The sequence below is a fragment of the Taurulus bubalis genome (genome assembly GCF_910589615.1).
Source record: "Taurulus bubalis genome assembly, chromosome: 2".
NCBI lineage: Eukaryota > Metazoa > Chordata > Actinopteri > Perciformes > Cottidae > Taurulus > Taurulus bubalis.
The window spans coordinates 14133364-14150594 of NC_136590.1; the positions used below are offsets into that span (position 1 = coordinate 14133364).

Sequence of the window (17231 nt, forward strand, 5' to 3'; positions counted from 1 at the left end):
ATTAATTCTGAATATTGATTAGTAGTTGAACAAAGAAGCATGTAGCGTGACTTCCGTCCTTCCTCACAGAGATGGGAGTCCTGGTGTTGCCATAGACTTGGACGGTCATTATTTAGGTTTTGTTTAAACTTATGTTTTTTTGGAATGAAAAGTCTGGGAGCTCTTCCATGTTCAAGGGGGCCAAGGCCCAATCTGTGAGGACAAATATAGCAGTTACCCGTGGCTCCATATAGTCAGCAGCCTCACTATGAGCTAATAAAGCACTAGACACATGTCGTAATGACTAGGTCTACATATTTTTTTAAGTTTTTCTCACATTAAGAAGGATTTGTACGCCTTCTTACCTGTAAGAAAATAAAATCCCAAACAGCTGGTGCAATAATGGCACTCAAACAGACAGAGGCACTGTTTGTAACTGGGCCTGAGGCTGCGTTACACTGTTGGTGGAGAATCTCACAGGGAACAGTTCAAAAGATGAGAAACCCCCCTACCTCAACGTAAGCTGAATTCGTCACCAGGTCTCAACCCTAACAACGTCTTTAGCTGCAATCATCTCCAGGGCATTTAAGGATCCTTCACTTTTTTATGAGTTAAGATTTATGTCCCTGCGCTGCTCCCTCCCCCTCATAGCCATTGTCCTGAGGAGGAGGGGTCACTGCGGATTTGTGCAGAAAGAAAACACCTTATTAAAAGGATTTCAATGAAATCAAGCACAACAATTGCCTGCCGCCCACATGAGCAGTAGCAAGATCCTTATAATCATTCGTATATATTCTGACCCTCTTGCTCTACTCCCTGCAAGCCTGTCTCTTTATTGTGCATCGTATTAACATAATAAGAGCCCTTTTTCTCTAATTACTTATAATTAAGTATTGTATTGAGGATTGTGGCTTTGTGTTATTGTCGTAGTGGTATTCATTTGAGCTCATTGGAGGATCAGTGAGCCATCTAAACAGTTTAATTCAATGTTATGTTTGTGCATGTGTGTTGGGGGTGGCATTTTGCTTGATTGTGCAGCAGTGCATACAATGCGCTATTGTGCCAGTGCTTATAATTAGCACAGAGATGTAAAAGGGTCCAGAGCAGTCTGTAGTTTTCTTTGTTGACCACCAGTGCTATTGATTTCATTATTGTTTTATATCGTCTCTTATGCCATTCATCTCCTTTGTCTTCTGTCGCCCTTAAATTAACACATGGTTAGGATTTCACCATATGCCTGTGTCTTAGAGCTTTTGTCTTGTTTACAGTGTGTGGGTTTGTGTGTGCATGCCTGTCAGTAACAGACCAGACATGTGTGTGGGGGGGTCTGTGCCAGTAGTAAGCGCAGAGCCGCAGTGGAGCCCATCCCCTGAGATGCCTTACTTGTAGTGAAGAGGGGAGCCGCAGCCCATGGCCACGCCCTCCTCTTTTCTAATTGGAAAAGAGAGGCCACCTCCCTCCCCTGCCTCATTGGTATGCAGGCAGCGCAGTGTGTGTGTGTATGAGGAGAGGGAAGAGAGATGGAGAGAGAGAGAGAGGTAGCAGTCAGTGCAATGGGATAGAGGAGAGCGAGGAGGAGGAGGAGAGTGAATGAGAGCTGCTGGATCTGCCTTGCCTGCCTGTCGTCTGCTGAAGCTGGGTTTTACCGCCGCGCCACGCTGCACTGGCACAGAGCAGAGTCACGGCCCATTTGCCCCACCGTCCACACTCTCGACACCAACACGGAGCCACACAGCATCGGTTCTTACTGCAGCGACACCACCAGCACCGAAAACCAGGGAGAGGGCTCACCAGGCTTTCTCCATCATCAAGGGGGCGGGGGGGACACAGCAGCGACGAAGGGGCCCGGCATTACAATTTAGGCAACCAGCTGCTACCTCAACCAAATCCCCTTCCACCTTACCCCTTCCTTAACACCACCACCACCACCTCTCCTCTCTCGCTCCTCCCTATGCCCTTGTCCTCGGCGGCTCCTTTCACCTCCCTGGCCAGTATATGGATAGAAGCTCCCTGTTTCAGCTCATACAAGAGCAGGTAAGCGAGTGAGCAGGCAGCGGCAGAGGTTTCTATGGTTACGGGCTCCTGGCCACCTCGTCGTCTATCCAGGGATTGAGATGTAGATTGATAGCACGGGCAAAATGAGAGCGTGAGACAACATGACGGACGCAAGCAGCATGGAGCCATGTGGGCCCAGAGAATGTGAGGTCAGATCATGGCTTATGGGATTGAGGGGGGAGGAAGGGGTGTGTGCAAAAAGAGGCATGGTATGCTGTATGAATGATGTAGATGGATTGATTGGAGCATTCTCCATTTGAGGGAAGACACCAAAATCATTAGTGGTCCATTACATCTGCTGCATTAGCGTTTGTAGCAATCATGCTGCATGTGCGCCTATATGGGTTGTGTGTCTGTACCTGTGAGTGTACCTTGTGCATTTTATTGTTTCTTTCTTTGTTGACCACATCCACAATCCCATCATCTCAGGGTCACCAGAACCAAAGATTGCAAGATTATTCTGTTTGTTTTTTTCATTTCAAGGGGTCAAGCAATGAGACGGTTCCTGTGAAGACTAGGTCATGGTTTTCTTCTAAAATATAAGTTATTTGGCTTTAAACATTCTTCTTCAGCCCTGTTGTTAAACAGTGTTAGTGGTCATATTTAGACCATTGGAAAAAAAGGTTACTCTTGACATCTGGAGTCCTCTACCCAAACTGCTGTTTTTACTATCTAGTCAGATCTAAGTTTGAGTTAAGGTTTGGTCTACCATGTCCAAAATTAACGTGTGTGTGTGTGTGTGTGTCTTGCATTTAATGCAACCTTGCACTCTGTCTTGTGCTTTTGATGAATGGGGGTTTTGGCTGATTGACAGAGCGATTGGGCAATCATTCTGTTCACTAGGGAGGAATCAATTATCTGCTGCTGGGTTTAGGGTTCACGAGTGGCCCATCAGCAACACATTGATCAACACGCTCCAGAGCCTTTAAGGAGAAGTGTGTGTGTGTGTCTGCGATCATGTGCACAGTTTGTTATGAATATCTGTGTGTTTTTATAATAAGTGGAGGAAACCCGTGTGGGTCGAGTGAGAAGATGCTCTGTGGTCACACTTAAGTGATCACAACTATTTGGTGATACCTCAACAACACATGTTCCTTCATAGACACATTTTAATGCAGTATCAAAGAGGCTGACTCATCTGTGTCAATATCAATTTTTTATGCTTTGGGCACGAGTTGAAACCAATACTTGTAAACGCCTTGTTTTATTGATTGTGGGGTTTACGCTGCTTGCGTCAGTGTGGTCATATAGACAAACTTTGGTCCTTTTAAGCTCAAGTCTAGACCAAATCACTTACACTGGCTGACAACGAGCCTTTTCCACCTATGGGAATCCGCGCGGCGGCCTTTGATTTGGAAAAGGTCTCTGTAATTAAACTAGAATGAAGTGAAATCTGCCAACAGCTTTTGGATTGTGAACAGGCACACTTGTTTTTAGCAAAGCCTGCTGCCTATCTAAACATTGGGCACTTTTTGCTCATATTTATCCGGGAAAAGATTTCGCAGAGTATGCCAAATGTTTTTACAGTTCTGGCCACCAGATTTAAATAGTCACATTCACTGGAGGCTCCACACAATGACAACAGAGTCCCGCCGCCTCCAAGCAAATCCACAAGAGCACCTAGAGGTCAAGTGCTTTACTTGAGGGCATCTCAGATTTAGCCATTTATAAAAGGAAAATGTTATTCTGTCACTGCTTAGTTTTTGTTTGTAATCTAGGGTTTTAAACCTGCAACATTACACTTTTTCTTTATAGACATTGAGAGTTAAGCTACCACTGGCTCAACATTCCTTTCAGTCAAGCACACATTAGAGATTAAAGGCACTAAACTTCAATGCTTTGGGGTTTTCCAGGAATATACTTCAATTAGGATGTTTTGCTCCAAAAGAAAACGGGGCATGCTTAGTTTATACGTGCACTGCAGGTATAAAGGAGAGGAGATATTGCAGCCATGTCATACAGAACCACATTAAAATGCTGCAGGAGGAGAGAAGGAGAAAGAAACAGTAACATGAGTGAGTTGTTTTATTAGTCTTTGTCTGCAGGAGGTTGCAATGCTGAGCTCAGGCTATTTCTGGCCTATGCAGGCTCACGCATATGCTCCTCATTAGAGCAAGCACACAGACTCAGTTTCTCTGAGAGTCTTATTGCAGCGCCTCTGATGGTCGGCAGCACTTAGTACGCTATTATTGGTAAATATCTCTCCATGTATCATTCAGTTTTTATTTGGCTTATTTATATCTCTCCTATAATGACTTAATGGCTCTGAATATTTTGACATTAATGTAAAGTAGAGAATAAGGCTCTTATACACTGTCCCCTTTCATCATTCTCTGATGCTAATTTACATTAATCTGTGTTTGAAGATGCTTCTGGCTGTTTGTACTGTGTCCAAATGCCAGGAAATGTAGTTGGATGATTGTTTGCATCAAGGAAAATCCCCTTGATGTCTCTTTACAGTAGTCTCCACTGGAGGAGAGAGTGGTTCGGATCTTATGGTCATCACATTGCAAAGCCACAGTAATAAAAACTTGAGTATAATGACGGTCGGGCAGAACATAAATTGTGATAATTACAGAGTCAGTGACCCAGTTGTTGGTGAACACCAGTAAATCCTGAGGGTACCAGTGACAAATCAAAAGGGTTTAATCTGAAGCCATGCAAATATGCTCTGCCCTGTAAATGCCACTGCCCTCTGCACATACACAGCCCTGTTCTAGCTTGGCAGTCTTGTTGACAGGGACCAACGTACTGGCTCTGTGCCACTGGGTTAGTGAGAACTATATATATATATATATATATATATATAAATATATATATATATATATATATATATATAATCGTGTTTTTATAGAGTCCGATATCAGAAATTAAATTTGCATTTTCTTCTTCAAAAATGACAATCAATCAGTTATAAACATTTTTGCCAATACATTTTTTACAATTACATTTTGGCTTGCGTAAGGATTTATATTATCATCTTACAAGAAGAAAAGTAGGAAGAGCCTCATAAAACTGTGCCATCTTGAGCTGGCTGATAATTTCGGGGAATCTTTATCATCTCTACTGCACTCTCTGCCTCATATGATGTGACCACATTTAGCTAATGCTCGCTTGTGCCCCAGTCGGAGGGCCCTGTCATGGTTTTGTGTCGGCCAGTTATTTCATCCTCCCTGCAGAAGACTGTGCTTCAGCCCACTGACTATCAGTCGTTCATGGCTGGGCTTTGTAGTTTGTTTCCAGGCTGGAGGGTTCACTCTTGAGCCCCTGTGGAACAGACTGATAAGTCAGTTGCGGGCTGTGGTCGGTCTGAGTCTGAGGTTGAGGTAATAGAGGTCCCGGGGGTTAACGGTGAAATCCTTCCCCTGCAGTCAGCGTTCTACTCCTCTTCCCCCCTCCTCCTCTTCCTCGTACTCATGTCTACTTTTTTTTATCCCGTCTTGTTCATCTCCTCCCGCTTTCTCTTAAGCCAGCCAGGTTTCGGTTGCTCTCACTGACCAACACCTCCACCTTCCATGCATAATCTCTTGCCCTGCCTCACTTGACATCTAAACCCTGCTTCCGTCTTATTACCACCTCGTTCCTATCTCATTGGTCTCGTCCCATCCATCTGTATTCTATTTTTCCTTCCGCTCTATATCCTTTTCTCCTTTCATCGTCTCTAAAAAAAAAAAAAAAAGGGGGGGGGGGGGGGGGGGGGAATGCAAGAAAGGGAGGACACACAGGCGACTGGTAACCATGGAAACTTATGCAGGTTGTCAAAGTGTCGCCCTCACCAGTGTTGGATCGCTTCAATAACTGCTTCCCTCTTTCCCTCTCAGCGCCTTTTCCCTCCTTCTTCCAGCCTTTTCTTCTCTCTGTCTCCCCCTTCATGCACGTCACCAGCCTGCTCAGGAAGAAAAAAAAACGTGGCTCTTCTTGCCAACACTCATTCATCTCAGTGTACCTCATCTCGCTAATTGATAACCCTAATTGGCTACAAGAACCAATCCTCCACCTCCGTGAATCATTGCCAGACAATCCCTCCTGTGTAACGTTCTTCCTGAATAAGGTCAGACTGCGGAGGGAACAGTATCTGTGCAGTATGACAGCTCAGTGTCAACACTTGGTTTTTGCCTAAATGTGTACGACCATATACAGTGTGGCTCTGTCTGTGCTGCTGTTTGGTAGTGTTGTGCTGACATATGGAGGCTGACAGTAATCAGACGTCCCCAGTGTGGCTCTCTGTTCCCCTTGTCAGCCTGGGCTGAGCCAGGAGCACATTAGAATCTGATCTATCTCCCCTCTGTGGCAAGTGGATGCAGAGCACTGGATTGTGTCACAGCCCTCTTATAGGAAAGAGAAGAAGAGCCAGACTGCTGGGTCAGGCAGACGCACAGAATAACATGCAGTGGCGAGGCGTATTTATCAGAATCAGAATCTTCTCTGTGCGTCCTTGTTTCAGTTCTTCTCGTCTCTTTTTCTTTTATTATATCAACCTACCCTCTCTGCTGTTTTTTTCTTATGTGCTCCCCAAACTCCCATGTATCCCCACATGTCATCCTGGTGCCCAACACGTCACACATGCTGGCCATATCTGCACCCTTTTGCCTCGAGCTTCAAGCGGAGAACGGGAGTGTGTTTTAACAAACGTCCATGGAACACACAGTTAAGGGGATTATCTAAAAATAGAGCTGGCCCCCTTTTCTTTTTCATCTGGGTTTATTTTTTTTTCACGAATTTGCTTGTATTCCTTAACCCTGCTGGCTGTCTGTCTGAGTCAGGAGCTGAGTGTTGAGATTATATGGAGACAATGACCAAGAGGGAGGTTATCAAGTACTGTATGGATTTTCCCATTCAGTGTAACCAGTATAAGCCAAGGGAAAGCAATGGTTGTGTGTGTACAAAATCTTGGTTATTACAGGTTATGCTGTTGAGTCATGTTGCTGTACGGAAAGTAATGTTAAAGTCTCAAAACTAACTAAATTGCTTCACTACATCAACCAGCAAGGAGAAAACACTAATTTCGAGTCGAGCATCATAAAACTAACCAATTAGTTCCTGCCTCGACTGGGCTCTCCCAGGTGAATAAACATACATTTTCAGTGAAGTGAAAAAATCTGATTAACTAGAATTAAAAGGATGCTTTTGTTCAACTAAATGACTGGGGGGGAGAAACTGGAGACCGTGTAGGGAGAAGCAGAGCACATTCAGTAAACTTGTTTAGAAGAAGATCCACACTCACACCAATGGATTCCCGGATTGATCCCTAGCTCCTTAGTTGAGCAGTAGAGCTTTAAGCTTTGAGCCTCCTGCCGTAAGGACAGACACGCCGCACCGTAGTTTAATGCCGCTCTCCACATGCAGCCAATGAAAGGCCTTTGTCTAACCATGTCGGAGCGGGCCAGGTCCAGACTAAGGCGGCCTAGACATGGTTTGCCTCGTGGACTCATGACATGGGCAACGATGATCCAACACGACTGACTCCACACTGACGCAACATCTGAAAGCTCACTCCTCCCTGGGGCAACAAGAAGCTGTTGGTTTACTATCTGAAACCTAATGAGGCGGCGTTAGCATTCAGGAAACGATAAAATGAGAAGCAGCAAGGGCTCCTCCCATGTGGTCTCTTTGTACTGCTACAGTTTGTCCTCTGGCGCATTTTCACAAACACAATCAGATGTACTAAGGAGAGCTGGCATGAGAAATTAACACTCCATTGCAGCGCAATTGAGCCGTTTAAGAGGAGGAGAGGGCGAGGGAAGGAAAATCAAGTCTGTGAAGCTGCTGACCGAAAACAAAAACATTACACAAACCAAGCGTAGATGCACACCCTATACTTTACAAGCCATTTTTAAGCAGACGCTATTTTAGACAACTATACGCTGACATTTTTATGACACTCTCCCTCTTAAATTAATTACGGGGAGCAGCGCTGGCATACAGACCTCCAGCAGTAATAACCCATGGGCTGTGGGTCTCAGTGAGTGAGTGGTGATTAAGAAAAACCACACTGGCTACATGCTTCAAATGTGACCGAGGTCGCACTCACGCAGTCAAATGAAGCAGCCACTCAGAAACAGACATTGAAAAGTCCATTCCATTTAATTCTGTTTTCAGGGAAACTGCAGGTCACTATTTAGTGACCTGCAGTTTCCCATATTCGGCACGTCATTCGAATGACGTGCCGCCTGTATCTCCCTCGTTGCTCCCACAACAACAACCATCTCGCTGTTTGCTTTGACAGACCTGCTCCTTTAATGAGGTTGAATGGGGCTTTTTCTTTAGGCAGGTCTAATTCTTTCAAAGGCATCATAGAGGCAGCACAGCTTAATTCATACTGGTGTCACTGTCTGAGCTTATGCCTTCAGCCCTGTAGCTTTCCATTTGTCTTTTAGGAGTATCTTTTATGTATTATGTCTCTGTGTGTACATCTCAGCTGTCTAGCACTGATACATTCTCCCTCAGGGAAAACTGACACTTCATATCTGCAGTGCTGCTTGTTATTAAAAATCATGATGCATAACTGAAACAACATCTTTAATACATGCGTTATCAGCAATGTAGTTTTTATCCCAATGGTCTGAGTGTGGGCTGTTGTTGTTTTTTCCAGCTGGACCCAGACAACACCGGTTTCATCGCAGTGGAGAACTTCACCAGCTTGGTGGAGCACCATGAGCTGCAGCTGGACCCGTCCAAACTGGACATGCTGTTAGCCCTGGTCCATAGCAATGAGGAGGGACAGGTGTGCTACCAGGAGCTCATCGAGCTGGTGAGTCACATACACAGACACAGATTGTAATACAGAGGGATTTAATGTCCTGCAGTACAGATGCAGCAACATTTCAACACATACACACACTTTCAGAAAGGTTATAGAATTGATTCAGACAGAGCCGGCGAGCTCCGCAGTGCCGAAAATTGACTCGAACATTCAGGTCGTTGTCCTGCAAAAGGAGAATCAATCTTTCCAGTTAATTTGTCGGTAAATCCAGACACTTAACCTCACTAGTCGTACACAACACCCACACCTAGCTGACGGATCCACAAAATGAATGCAACAAAATGTATTTATCATTACTCATAAATTCAAACACAAGTAATATATTAAATAGTAAAACAGCAACAACAAAAAATGAAAAATATGTTTTATATACTGATCTGTGAACAGTCTGTGTACTATTATATTCTCTTAATATGCATTGTTCAAATGCAGCTTTCATCCTTTGCCTCGGCTTTGACTCTGCCAGGTCCTTTATTCTTTGCCGCTTCTTTTTCTATATCCCCCCCCACTTCTTCACCTATTTGTGTTTACAATTGTTTATTAGAAATATTATAGAGCTGTATATGTGAAAAGACTGACTCTCTCCGAGCATGTCGATGAGCACCTGCCTTCTGCTCCGAACACCGGGATTAGTTCAATCCAATTCCTGGCATATTTTCACTCCCTTGAACTCATTTTCCCTCTCTTGCTTTATCTCTCTAGTGTATCTTTCTTTTTGATCTCTTTCTCTCCCCTTGTGTTGTGCCACCACTGGTTTGTAATGAAGGCCACATGAGGCCACTCAATTTGGAGCAGGTCCCATTTCTGGAGTCTGTGGCACTACAGTGAAATCCGTGTTGAGGTGCTGCTCCCGCAGTACAGCCTCCTTTACATCAGACCTCTATGGGATGTGTACAGCTATCTTCCTCCGCGATTCTTTAAGTGCTATTTTTTCATTTGATCCAGCTCATTCTCATCTTCACCCCTCCCTTCCTCAAGCCAATGTAATATTAATCCTCACCCCAACCTCCTTTTTCTTTCTTTTTTTTACCTGCCTCCTTGAACCCTCAGATCTCATTTCATTCTCTTTCCTTCTACACTCTTGAGCATATGTTAGGTGAAAAAATAAAACCTGCCTCGCCTCCGAAAGCATCAGGGAGACACTTTGAAAATTGCCCATCAGTCAAATTGTCTTCGATTAGCCCAGCATTGGTAGTAGCAGGCAGTCATCTGAGGTAATTTGAAAACGCCAAGCCGCACACTGATTTATCTGATACACACAAGTGAACGCACACATGCCGTAACCACACCGTTCTTTGCATACAATTTGTTAACCAAACACTTTTGTTTTTTCAATATTAATTAAGCCCCTCGCTTCCTCTGTCCATCTCTCTACTCTCCTCTCCCTGATATACACACACACGGTCTCAACCCCAGACAGACTCTCATTCATACACATGAGCACTGCCACTACAGATTTGCTGACTAATTTAGAGGATATTCAAATGTTGATGTAAATCTGGCCCCCCAGCATGCGATGCGCGAGCTCTGCAGATTCTTTGGGATGAGCTCCAGGCTGCCACTCGGAAAGTGCCGCATGTTGCCTGACATTTTCAACCAGGTCATCAACAAATACCTGCAGCCTTCTTTCTCCCCTCGCTTCCTTTCTTTTAGCTGCTCTCTGACTTGTATAATTTCATATCCAGTTTTCTTTTTTCTTTAGTCCCTCTCTTCACTCTCTGAGGTGTGTGTGTGTGTGTGTGTGTGTGTGTGTGTGTGTGTGTGTGTGTGTGTGTGTGTGTGTGTGTGTGTGTGTGTGTGTGTGTGTGTGTGTGTGTGTGTGTGTGTGTGTGTGCGTGCGCGTGCGTGTGCGTGCGTGTCTGTTATGTGTCTTAACGGGTGTGTTCATTTGTTGTACACAGTGGAGCCATGAATCCACACTGCTTCTCTCAACCTCAGTGGGTGCAAATGTGTTTGAATTGCATCGTTAGGCAACAGCCTCTCAGTTGTCTGTGTTTGTACAAGACTGTCTCTGTCATCATTGGTGTTCAGCCCATCTTTCATGCAGGGCGATCTTAGCCAGAGAACTCCATCAGTACAGCCAGAGGGGTGAATAAGTAACGCTCTGCTAAAACCTCTCTTGGGGAACTGTACACACTTGTGCACGCACGCACACACACTCACTCAGGCATATACACTGACAGAGTTTTCTCTAGGTCTGTATCTAACCACTAATCCACATCAGCACAAACATCCTACACAGCAAGACAACCAGCGTGCACTTTACACGCAATGACACGTTTGCACACAATTACTCACAACAATTTTGTGGATGCAGGAGGCTGAGAGACAACAGAGGTGGCAAAGTTCACACATGGTGAAGCGTCAAGGCGACAATTCTGCGACAGACGAGTGTCAGTGACTGAACTGAGGGTAAACGTGAAGTCGTTTATATTCCTATGTGTGAAACTGCACGTATTGATTGATTTTTTTAAATAGTCAACCGATGCTATCATATACCAGTCGTGTAAGTGAAGAAGTGTGTCATTGTTTTCCTTCGTGTGGTAATTTAGCTAATGTGCAACGAAGATCCAAATTGGCTGACATGGTTAATTGTACGGCTACAGGGTGTAGTGTAGCGATCACGATTTAGGATTCTCTTTGTTCAGGTTGGAGGATTTGAAATCTGATGCTTTGTGCTTCATTTTTACCCTTCTGCCCAAAACAGTTCCCGTTGTAACCCCAAGAGATATGGTTTGCTCAATGCTGAAATAACATGTTATTTAATCTTTGAGTCTTTTGTCACATATAAAGTAGTATTGTAAGATAGAAAGCACTTCAAGACAGCAGAAATGAACTTCAGTTACAGCCCCATGCAAGAGGCACTCTGTAGTTTATACACAGTTTTCTAAAGTTTTTAAGTCATTTGAAGTTGCATTAAGTGCCCACAATACATCTGTCTCCAGGGACGATACCTATCAACGTCACATCCCACACCAAGCTCCAGTCAAGGCTTTCTGTTTTAGATGGATTGCCGACTAAAAGTGATGCACTTTGCTTAAGTGTACTGGAGTGAAGGTTTGTTTTGTCCCCCACGAGTTTTAGCACCGCGATGATTAAACCATAAAGCAAGACAGAGGCCACAAACAGCAGAGGGAAAAAGAGGCGGACTCTCACTTTAAAAGGGTTTGGGCAACAAAGAACCTGAGTGTGGGTGGGGAAAAGAGAGATTTAATTGTTATTACTAATTATTATTGAGTTGTGAGGTATTGACCGCGTGGTGTGGCTAATTAATCCATCAACGACAATAGACTAAAGCTGAGAGCAGCATGTACAGTAGGCAACATGCAGCTACCAAGAAGAGGAGGATGGGCTCTTGCTGTTTGACACACACACACACACACACACACACACTCACACTCACACTCACACACACTGCTGTCAGTTTGGCCCATTCAGCTGTCCCTTAAGGGGAATACTATCTTTATCTTTGTGCTATTAGCCTCAGCATCAATTATTCCCCGGCAGACGTTGCCTCGTCAGGAAACTTTCACCATTACCGAAGCACAAGTCAGAGGTTTCCCCCCTCCAATGTTTTATTTGATGACATGTGATTTTCGGTGCACCTTGCTCTCTGTCACTCCTCTCGGTGCGTTATCTCATGTTTTGACTGCTCGTGTGTGCCTTTTAACGTTTGTTCGGCATCTCTCACCCATCGTCACCTCAAAAGGCTGCTCATGCTCACTGTAGAGTACAGTCCTGCATGTCAGAGAAGGCAAAGCAGAGGGATAGCGATGCTTTGCACGTTTTCACGGAGGCGGTATGAATGGGAGCAAAAACGGTGTGAGGTGGAGAGGCGACAGGTGTTGTCACCGAGCCAAACAGTTGAAATAAACTTAGAAAACAGAGACTTTTTTTCAAGAAGAAAGCCAACAGAGGAAAAAAACACAATTATATCCACGAGCCTCAACCTCTCTCTATTCCACCTGTTTTATTTATATATATATATATATATATATATATATATATATATATATATATATATATATATATATATATATATATATATATATATCTCTCTCTTTCTTCACTGTCCATTGGTGGCACACAGAATCTGAGAATCAAGCTCACCCAGGCAGGCGTCTCATCTTCCCGTCTTCATTTCTATCACTCTGCCTTCTCATGTCCCTCTGCTCCTCTTCTTTTGCTTTCACTCCATGCCTCAAGTATAGTATAATTGTATTTTCCAGGTCTGATTTCCATACTAAATATGCATCCCTCCATCTGCGGGAGAGCCAGCAGCACTGCTCAACATCGTTCTGGTTATCATTGTGCAACAGGCCCTTACTCTGTACAACCACTAATGTCATAATTACCCACTGTTAGGGTAGTTACCACTTCCTGCTCTGCTAACTTCCATAAAGGATTAGCACCTTTTCTTTAGTTCTGTTTTTCCTGAGCAATTTCTTGCTCTGTTTGTGGTGCAATCTGTTCATTACTTCTTTATTATTTGTTCATTTATTTACAGTCTTTGTCCTTCAGTATATTTAGCTCATTAGCTTTTATAGATATTGACCCACAGTTTCCTTCACTGTGCCCCCTGCTGTGTCGACATGTAATGAGTCGACAAGCAGCAGGACCTGGCTAATGAATTACGAATGGTGTACTTTAATGGTTTCATAACACTTCATATGAGGCTGCCATGTTGTCTGAGGTTACTATTATTAGAAACCTATACATGCGCTTTGCTGTTGTGGGTTTATACTGGTACCAGGTGCAGCTCCTGCCCAGATGCTCTATTTCTCCTCCTTCGCTGCTTTTCCAGGAAACTAAATTTCATAAAGTGTCACATCACATTATCGCACATATTTTAATTGAAGGATAATTACATAGTAAGCCAGTTGTCCTCGAAGGAGCTGTATTGTTTTAGCTACACAGGAGACTTCAGGCATCTGCCACTGAGTATCAGCCTTGAAGTAAATCTTACCTTGTAAGCATCCTTGCTGGTTTTCTATAAGGAAATGTAGATATCTTCATGCTGTAGGTACCTGGTCTAGTATTTTCAGTGGTAACTCTGGCGGAAAAGAACCCTTTGTGTTGCTATCCAGACAGTTCTCTGCCCCAGCTGTCAAAATATGAGCATTAGGATAGTTTTCATCCTAAGCCTCTAGAGAAGTTATCAAGAGTTGGTCCAACTGGAGTTGGTTCAGAACAACAGAATACGTCCTCAAAGGAAAGAGTATCATTTTTTTCCCTTGACTATTTGATTATAAAAGAAGAACTTACATAAACCATCTTGCTATCCTGTGTGAAATCTGTACTTTACTTTAATTTTGGGTCTCCATCTAGAATGATTAGTCACATTGATGAACTTCTCTCAGTTTATATGAAAAATAGCGCTCCCTCATTTACTGATGTGTGATCCACTTAGTGTGAAGAACGTCATGGATTAAATTGCTAAAATGAAAAATTCAGCCGCATGATGAGATCTGTTCATCCTGGTAAGGTGTCCTCCAGCTGCTGACAGTGATGCTCATAAAACCACCAAGTTTATTGCATAAAAAAAAATCATCAATGAAAGGGAATGAGCTTTCTGTTGATTCCTTAAAGTCACAATTAACTATTCTGTCAGTTTAAAAAAAGAAATCTCTTGAAATACACTTATTTGCTCTCTTGCTGAAGGATAGGTAAGAAGATTGAGACATACCTGTCTGTTAAATAGGGCTACGGCTGTTGGTTTAGTTAATTTAGCCGTGCTCTGTCCAAAGGTAAAAAATACACCGACCAGCCTACAATAGATAAAATGTTGCACGTTGCTTGTTTAATCTGTACAAAAGTCAAAACATAAAAACAACTTCCCTCGTTTCCAGTCTTTATGTTAAGATAAATTAAGAGAGGTAGAAAAGAAAGTGGTATTTAACTTCTCATCTAACCCTCAGCGAGAAAGTAAATAAGCACATTTTTGCATTTTTTTTTCCTTTTTAAATAAATTTTTATTTACAGTGGCTTGCCAAAGTATTCATACCCCTTGAACGTTTCCACATTTTGTCACATTACACGCCACAAACATGAATATATTTTATTGGAATTTTATGTGAAAGACCAACACAAAGTGTCACACAATTGTGAAGTACAAAGAAAATGATACCTGATTTAAAAAACAAAAATCACAAATAAAAAACTGAAAAGTGCAGTGTGCAAAATTATTCAGCCCCCTTTTCTCTGAGTGCAACCAATTGCCTTCAGAAGTTGCCTGATAACTGCTGAATGATTGAATGTTGACCGAATGACTAAATAGATTCCACCTGTGTGTAATTTAATCTCAGTACAAATACAGCTGTTCGGTGACGGCCTCAAAGGTTTGTTAAGAGAATATTGGGGAGCAAAAGGGACCATGAAGTCCAAGGAGCACACCAGACAGGTCAGAGATACAGTTGTGGAGAAGTTTAAAGCAGGGTTAGGCTATAAAAAGATTTCCCAAGCTTTGAACATGTCACGGAGCACTGTTCAATCCATTATCCAGAAAGAGTATGGCACAACTGCAAACCTACCAAGACACGGCCGTCCACCTAAACTTACAGGCCGAACAAGGAGAGCACTGACAAGAGATGCAGCCAAGAGGCCCATGGTGACTCTGGACGAACTGCAGAGATCCACAGCTCAGGTGGGGGAATCTGTCCACAGGACAACTATTGGGCTTGCACTCCACAAATCTGGCCTTTATAGAAGAGTGGCAAGAAGAAAGCCAGCAAACATGAACCTGAACATACCATCCCCACTGTCAAACATGGTGGTGGTGGTAGCATGATGCTCTGTGGGTGCTTCTCTTCAGCAGGGACAGGGAAGTTGGTCGGAGTTGATGGGACGATGGATGGAGCCAAATACAGGGCAATCTTGGAAGAAAAACTGTTGGAGTCTGCAAAAGACTTGAGACTGGGGCGGAGGTTCACCTTCCAGCAGAACAACGACCCTAAACATAAAGCCAGGGCTACAATGGAATGGTTTAAAACAAAACATATTCATGTGTTAGAATGGTTAGTCAAAGTCCAGACCTAAATCCCATCGAGAATCTGTGGCAAGATCTGAAAACAGGTGTTCACAAACGCTCTCCATCTAATCTGACTGACCTTGAGCTGTTTTGCAAAGAAGAATGGGCAAAAATCTCAGTCTCTAGATGTGCAAAGCTGGTAGAGACATACCCCAAAAGAAAAAAAAACTTAACTTAGATTTTCATCAGTTTTATTTGGAAAACCATGTCTATCAAGTTTCTTTAGAATCAAAGCAGTTGCCCACAAGAAATTGCACTGAACTCTTGAGAATAATAAATCTTTTCCCTTTTTTCTCAGATGAGCAGTAAGCGCTCCAGCAGCTTCCGACGGGCTATTGCTAATGGCCGCCGCACGCTGCAAAGGGAGATCCTGCTGGATGAGACGGGACTGGGTCTGTACAAACGGTTTGTTCGCTATGTGGCTTACGAGATCCTGCCCTGTGAGACGGACCGACGCTGGTATTTCCACCAGAACCGCCTGTGTCCCCCACCTGTCTTCATCGCCATCGTCACCATCGTACAGGTGAGATCTAGCAGGGGCCGTCATCGACATATCCGACAGTGAATTGAATATGTAGACTATTCTACTGATGTAGCCCACTGATTCAATTGTTCCTTAAATTGTACTTGTGCTACTAACCCACAACCCTTACTTTAGACTCAGTCGCTTAAGACCCACTGAAAAGATTTTCTGCCTTTTGATATCACGCTTTTACTGTGTGAGCTCAATAAGAGCTGGTAACCCGTTTGGGAGTCAGGGGCTTAGTTGGTGCATTTAATGCCATTCCTCCAAGCTGAAACCCCCTGTCAATCGGCATGCAAGGACTGAATGGTCAGTAATGACAATGAGGTTGTGATAATAACGGTTCATATTAGTTTTAATTCAGAGACAATGAGTCATAATTCTATGAAAAGAAATTAATGGAATTGAACCATATGTGCCTTTTTTTTTCTTTCTGCGAGCAGTAATTGTCTTCAAGTCTAATGAGCATCAGCTGAGGAATACAGAAGGAGAAGAAAACGTCATGTGTCTTTCATAAAGCACAATGGGTTTTGTTTTGTATATTTGTACCCGCAGTCTGCAGAGAGAGCGTGTAATGAGCATGTCAGCAAGAACTGACAGTTTGGTGTCATTCCTGTGTCTGTTGCAGATTATCGTGTTCATGTGCTATGGTATCATGCTAAACAAGTGGGTACTGCAGACCTATCAGCCCGACTTCATGAAGAGCCCCCTCGTCTACCATCCGGGCCACCGTGCACAAGTGTGGCGCTTCTTCAGCTACATGTTCATGCACGTTGGGTACGTTCACAAACATCCACCTACGTCATGTTGATGTGTGCAGGACTGGTTCCGTTCAAAATTGGCTGGTTGGTGCAGATGATGCACTGCTGTAGGACTAACAAATT

At 43.5% G+C, this 17231-nt stretch overlaps 1 protein-coding gene across 2 annotated transcripts in view; it reads left to right on the forward strand.

Moving 5' to 3' along the window:
* Positions 1–1974: 1974 nt before the first annotated feature.
* rhbdl1 (rhomboid, veinlet-like 1) overlaps positions 1975–17231 on the forward strand; it is a gene marked incomplete at both ends in the record, with an annotated part of 32707 nt that continues 17450 nt past the window's right edge. Inside the window, 4 exons of one of the 2 annotated variants that reach the window (XM_079214069.1) lie at positions 1975–2013; positions 8627–8785; positions 16123–16347; positions 16976–17124. In XM_079214069.1, coding sequence (XP_079070195.1) covers positions 1975–2013; positions 8627–8785; positions 16123–16347; positions 16976–17124 — 572 coding nt within the window. The remainder of the gene's footprint in view (positions 2014–8626; positions 8786–16122; positions 16348–16975; positions 17125–17231) is intronic. The other variant, XM_079214070.1, reaches the window with a different exon arrangement.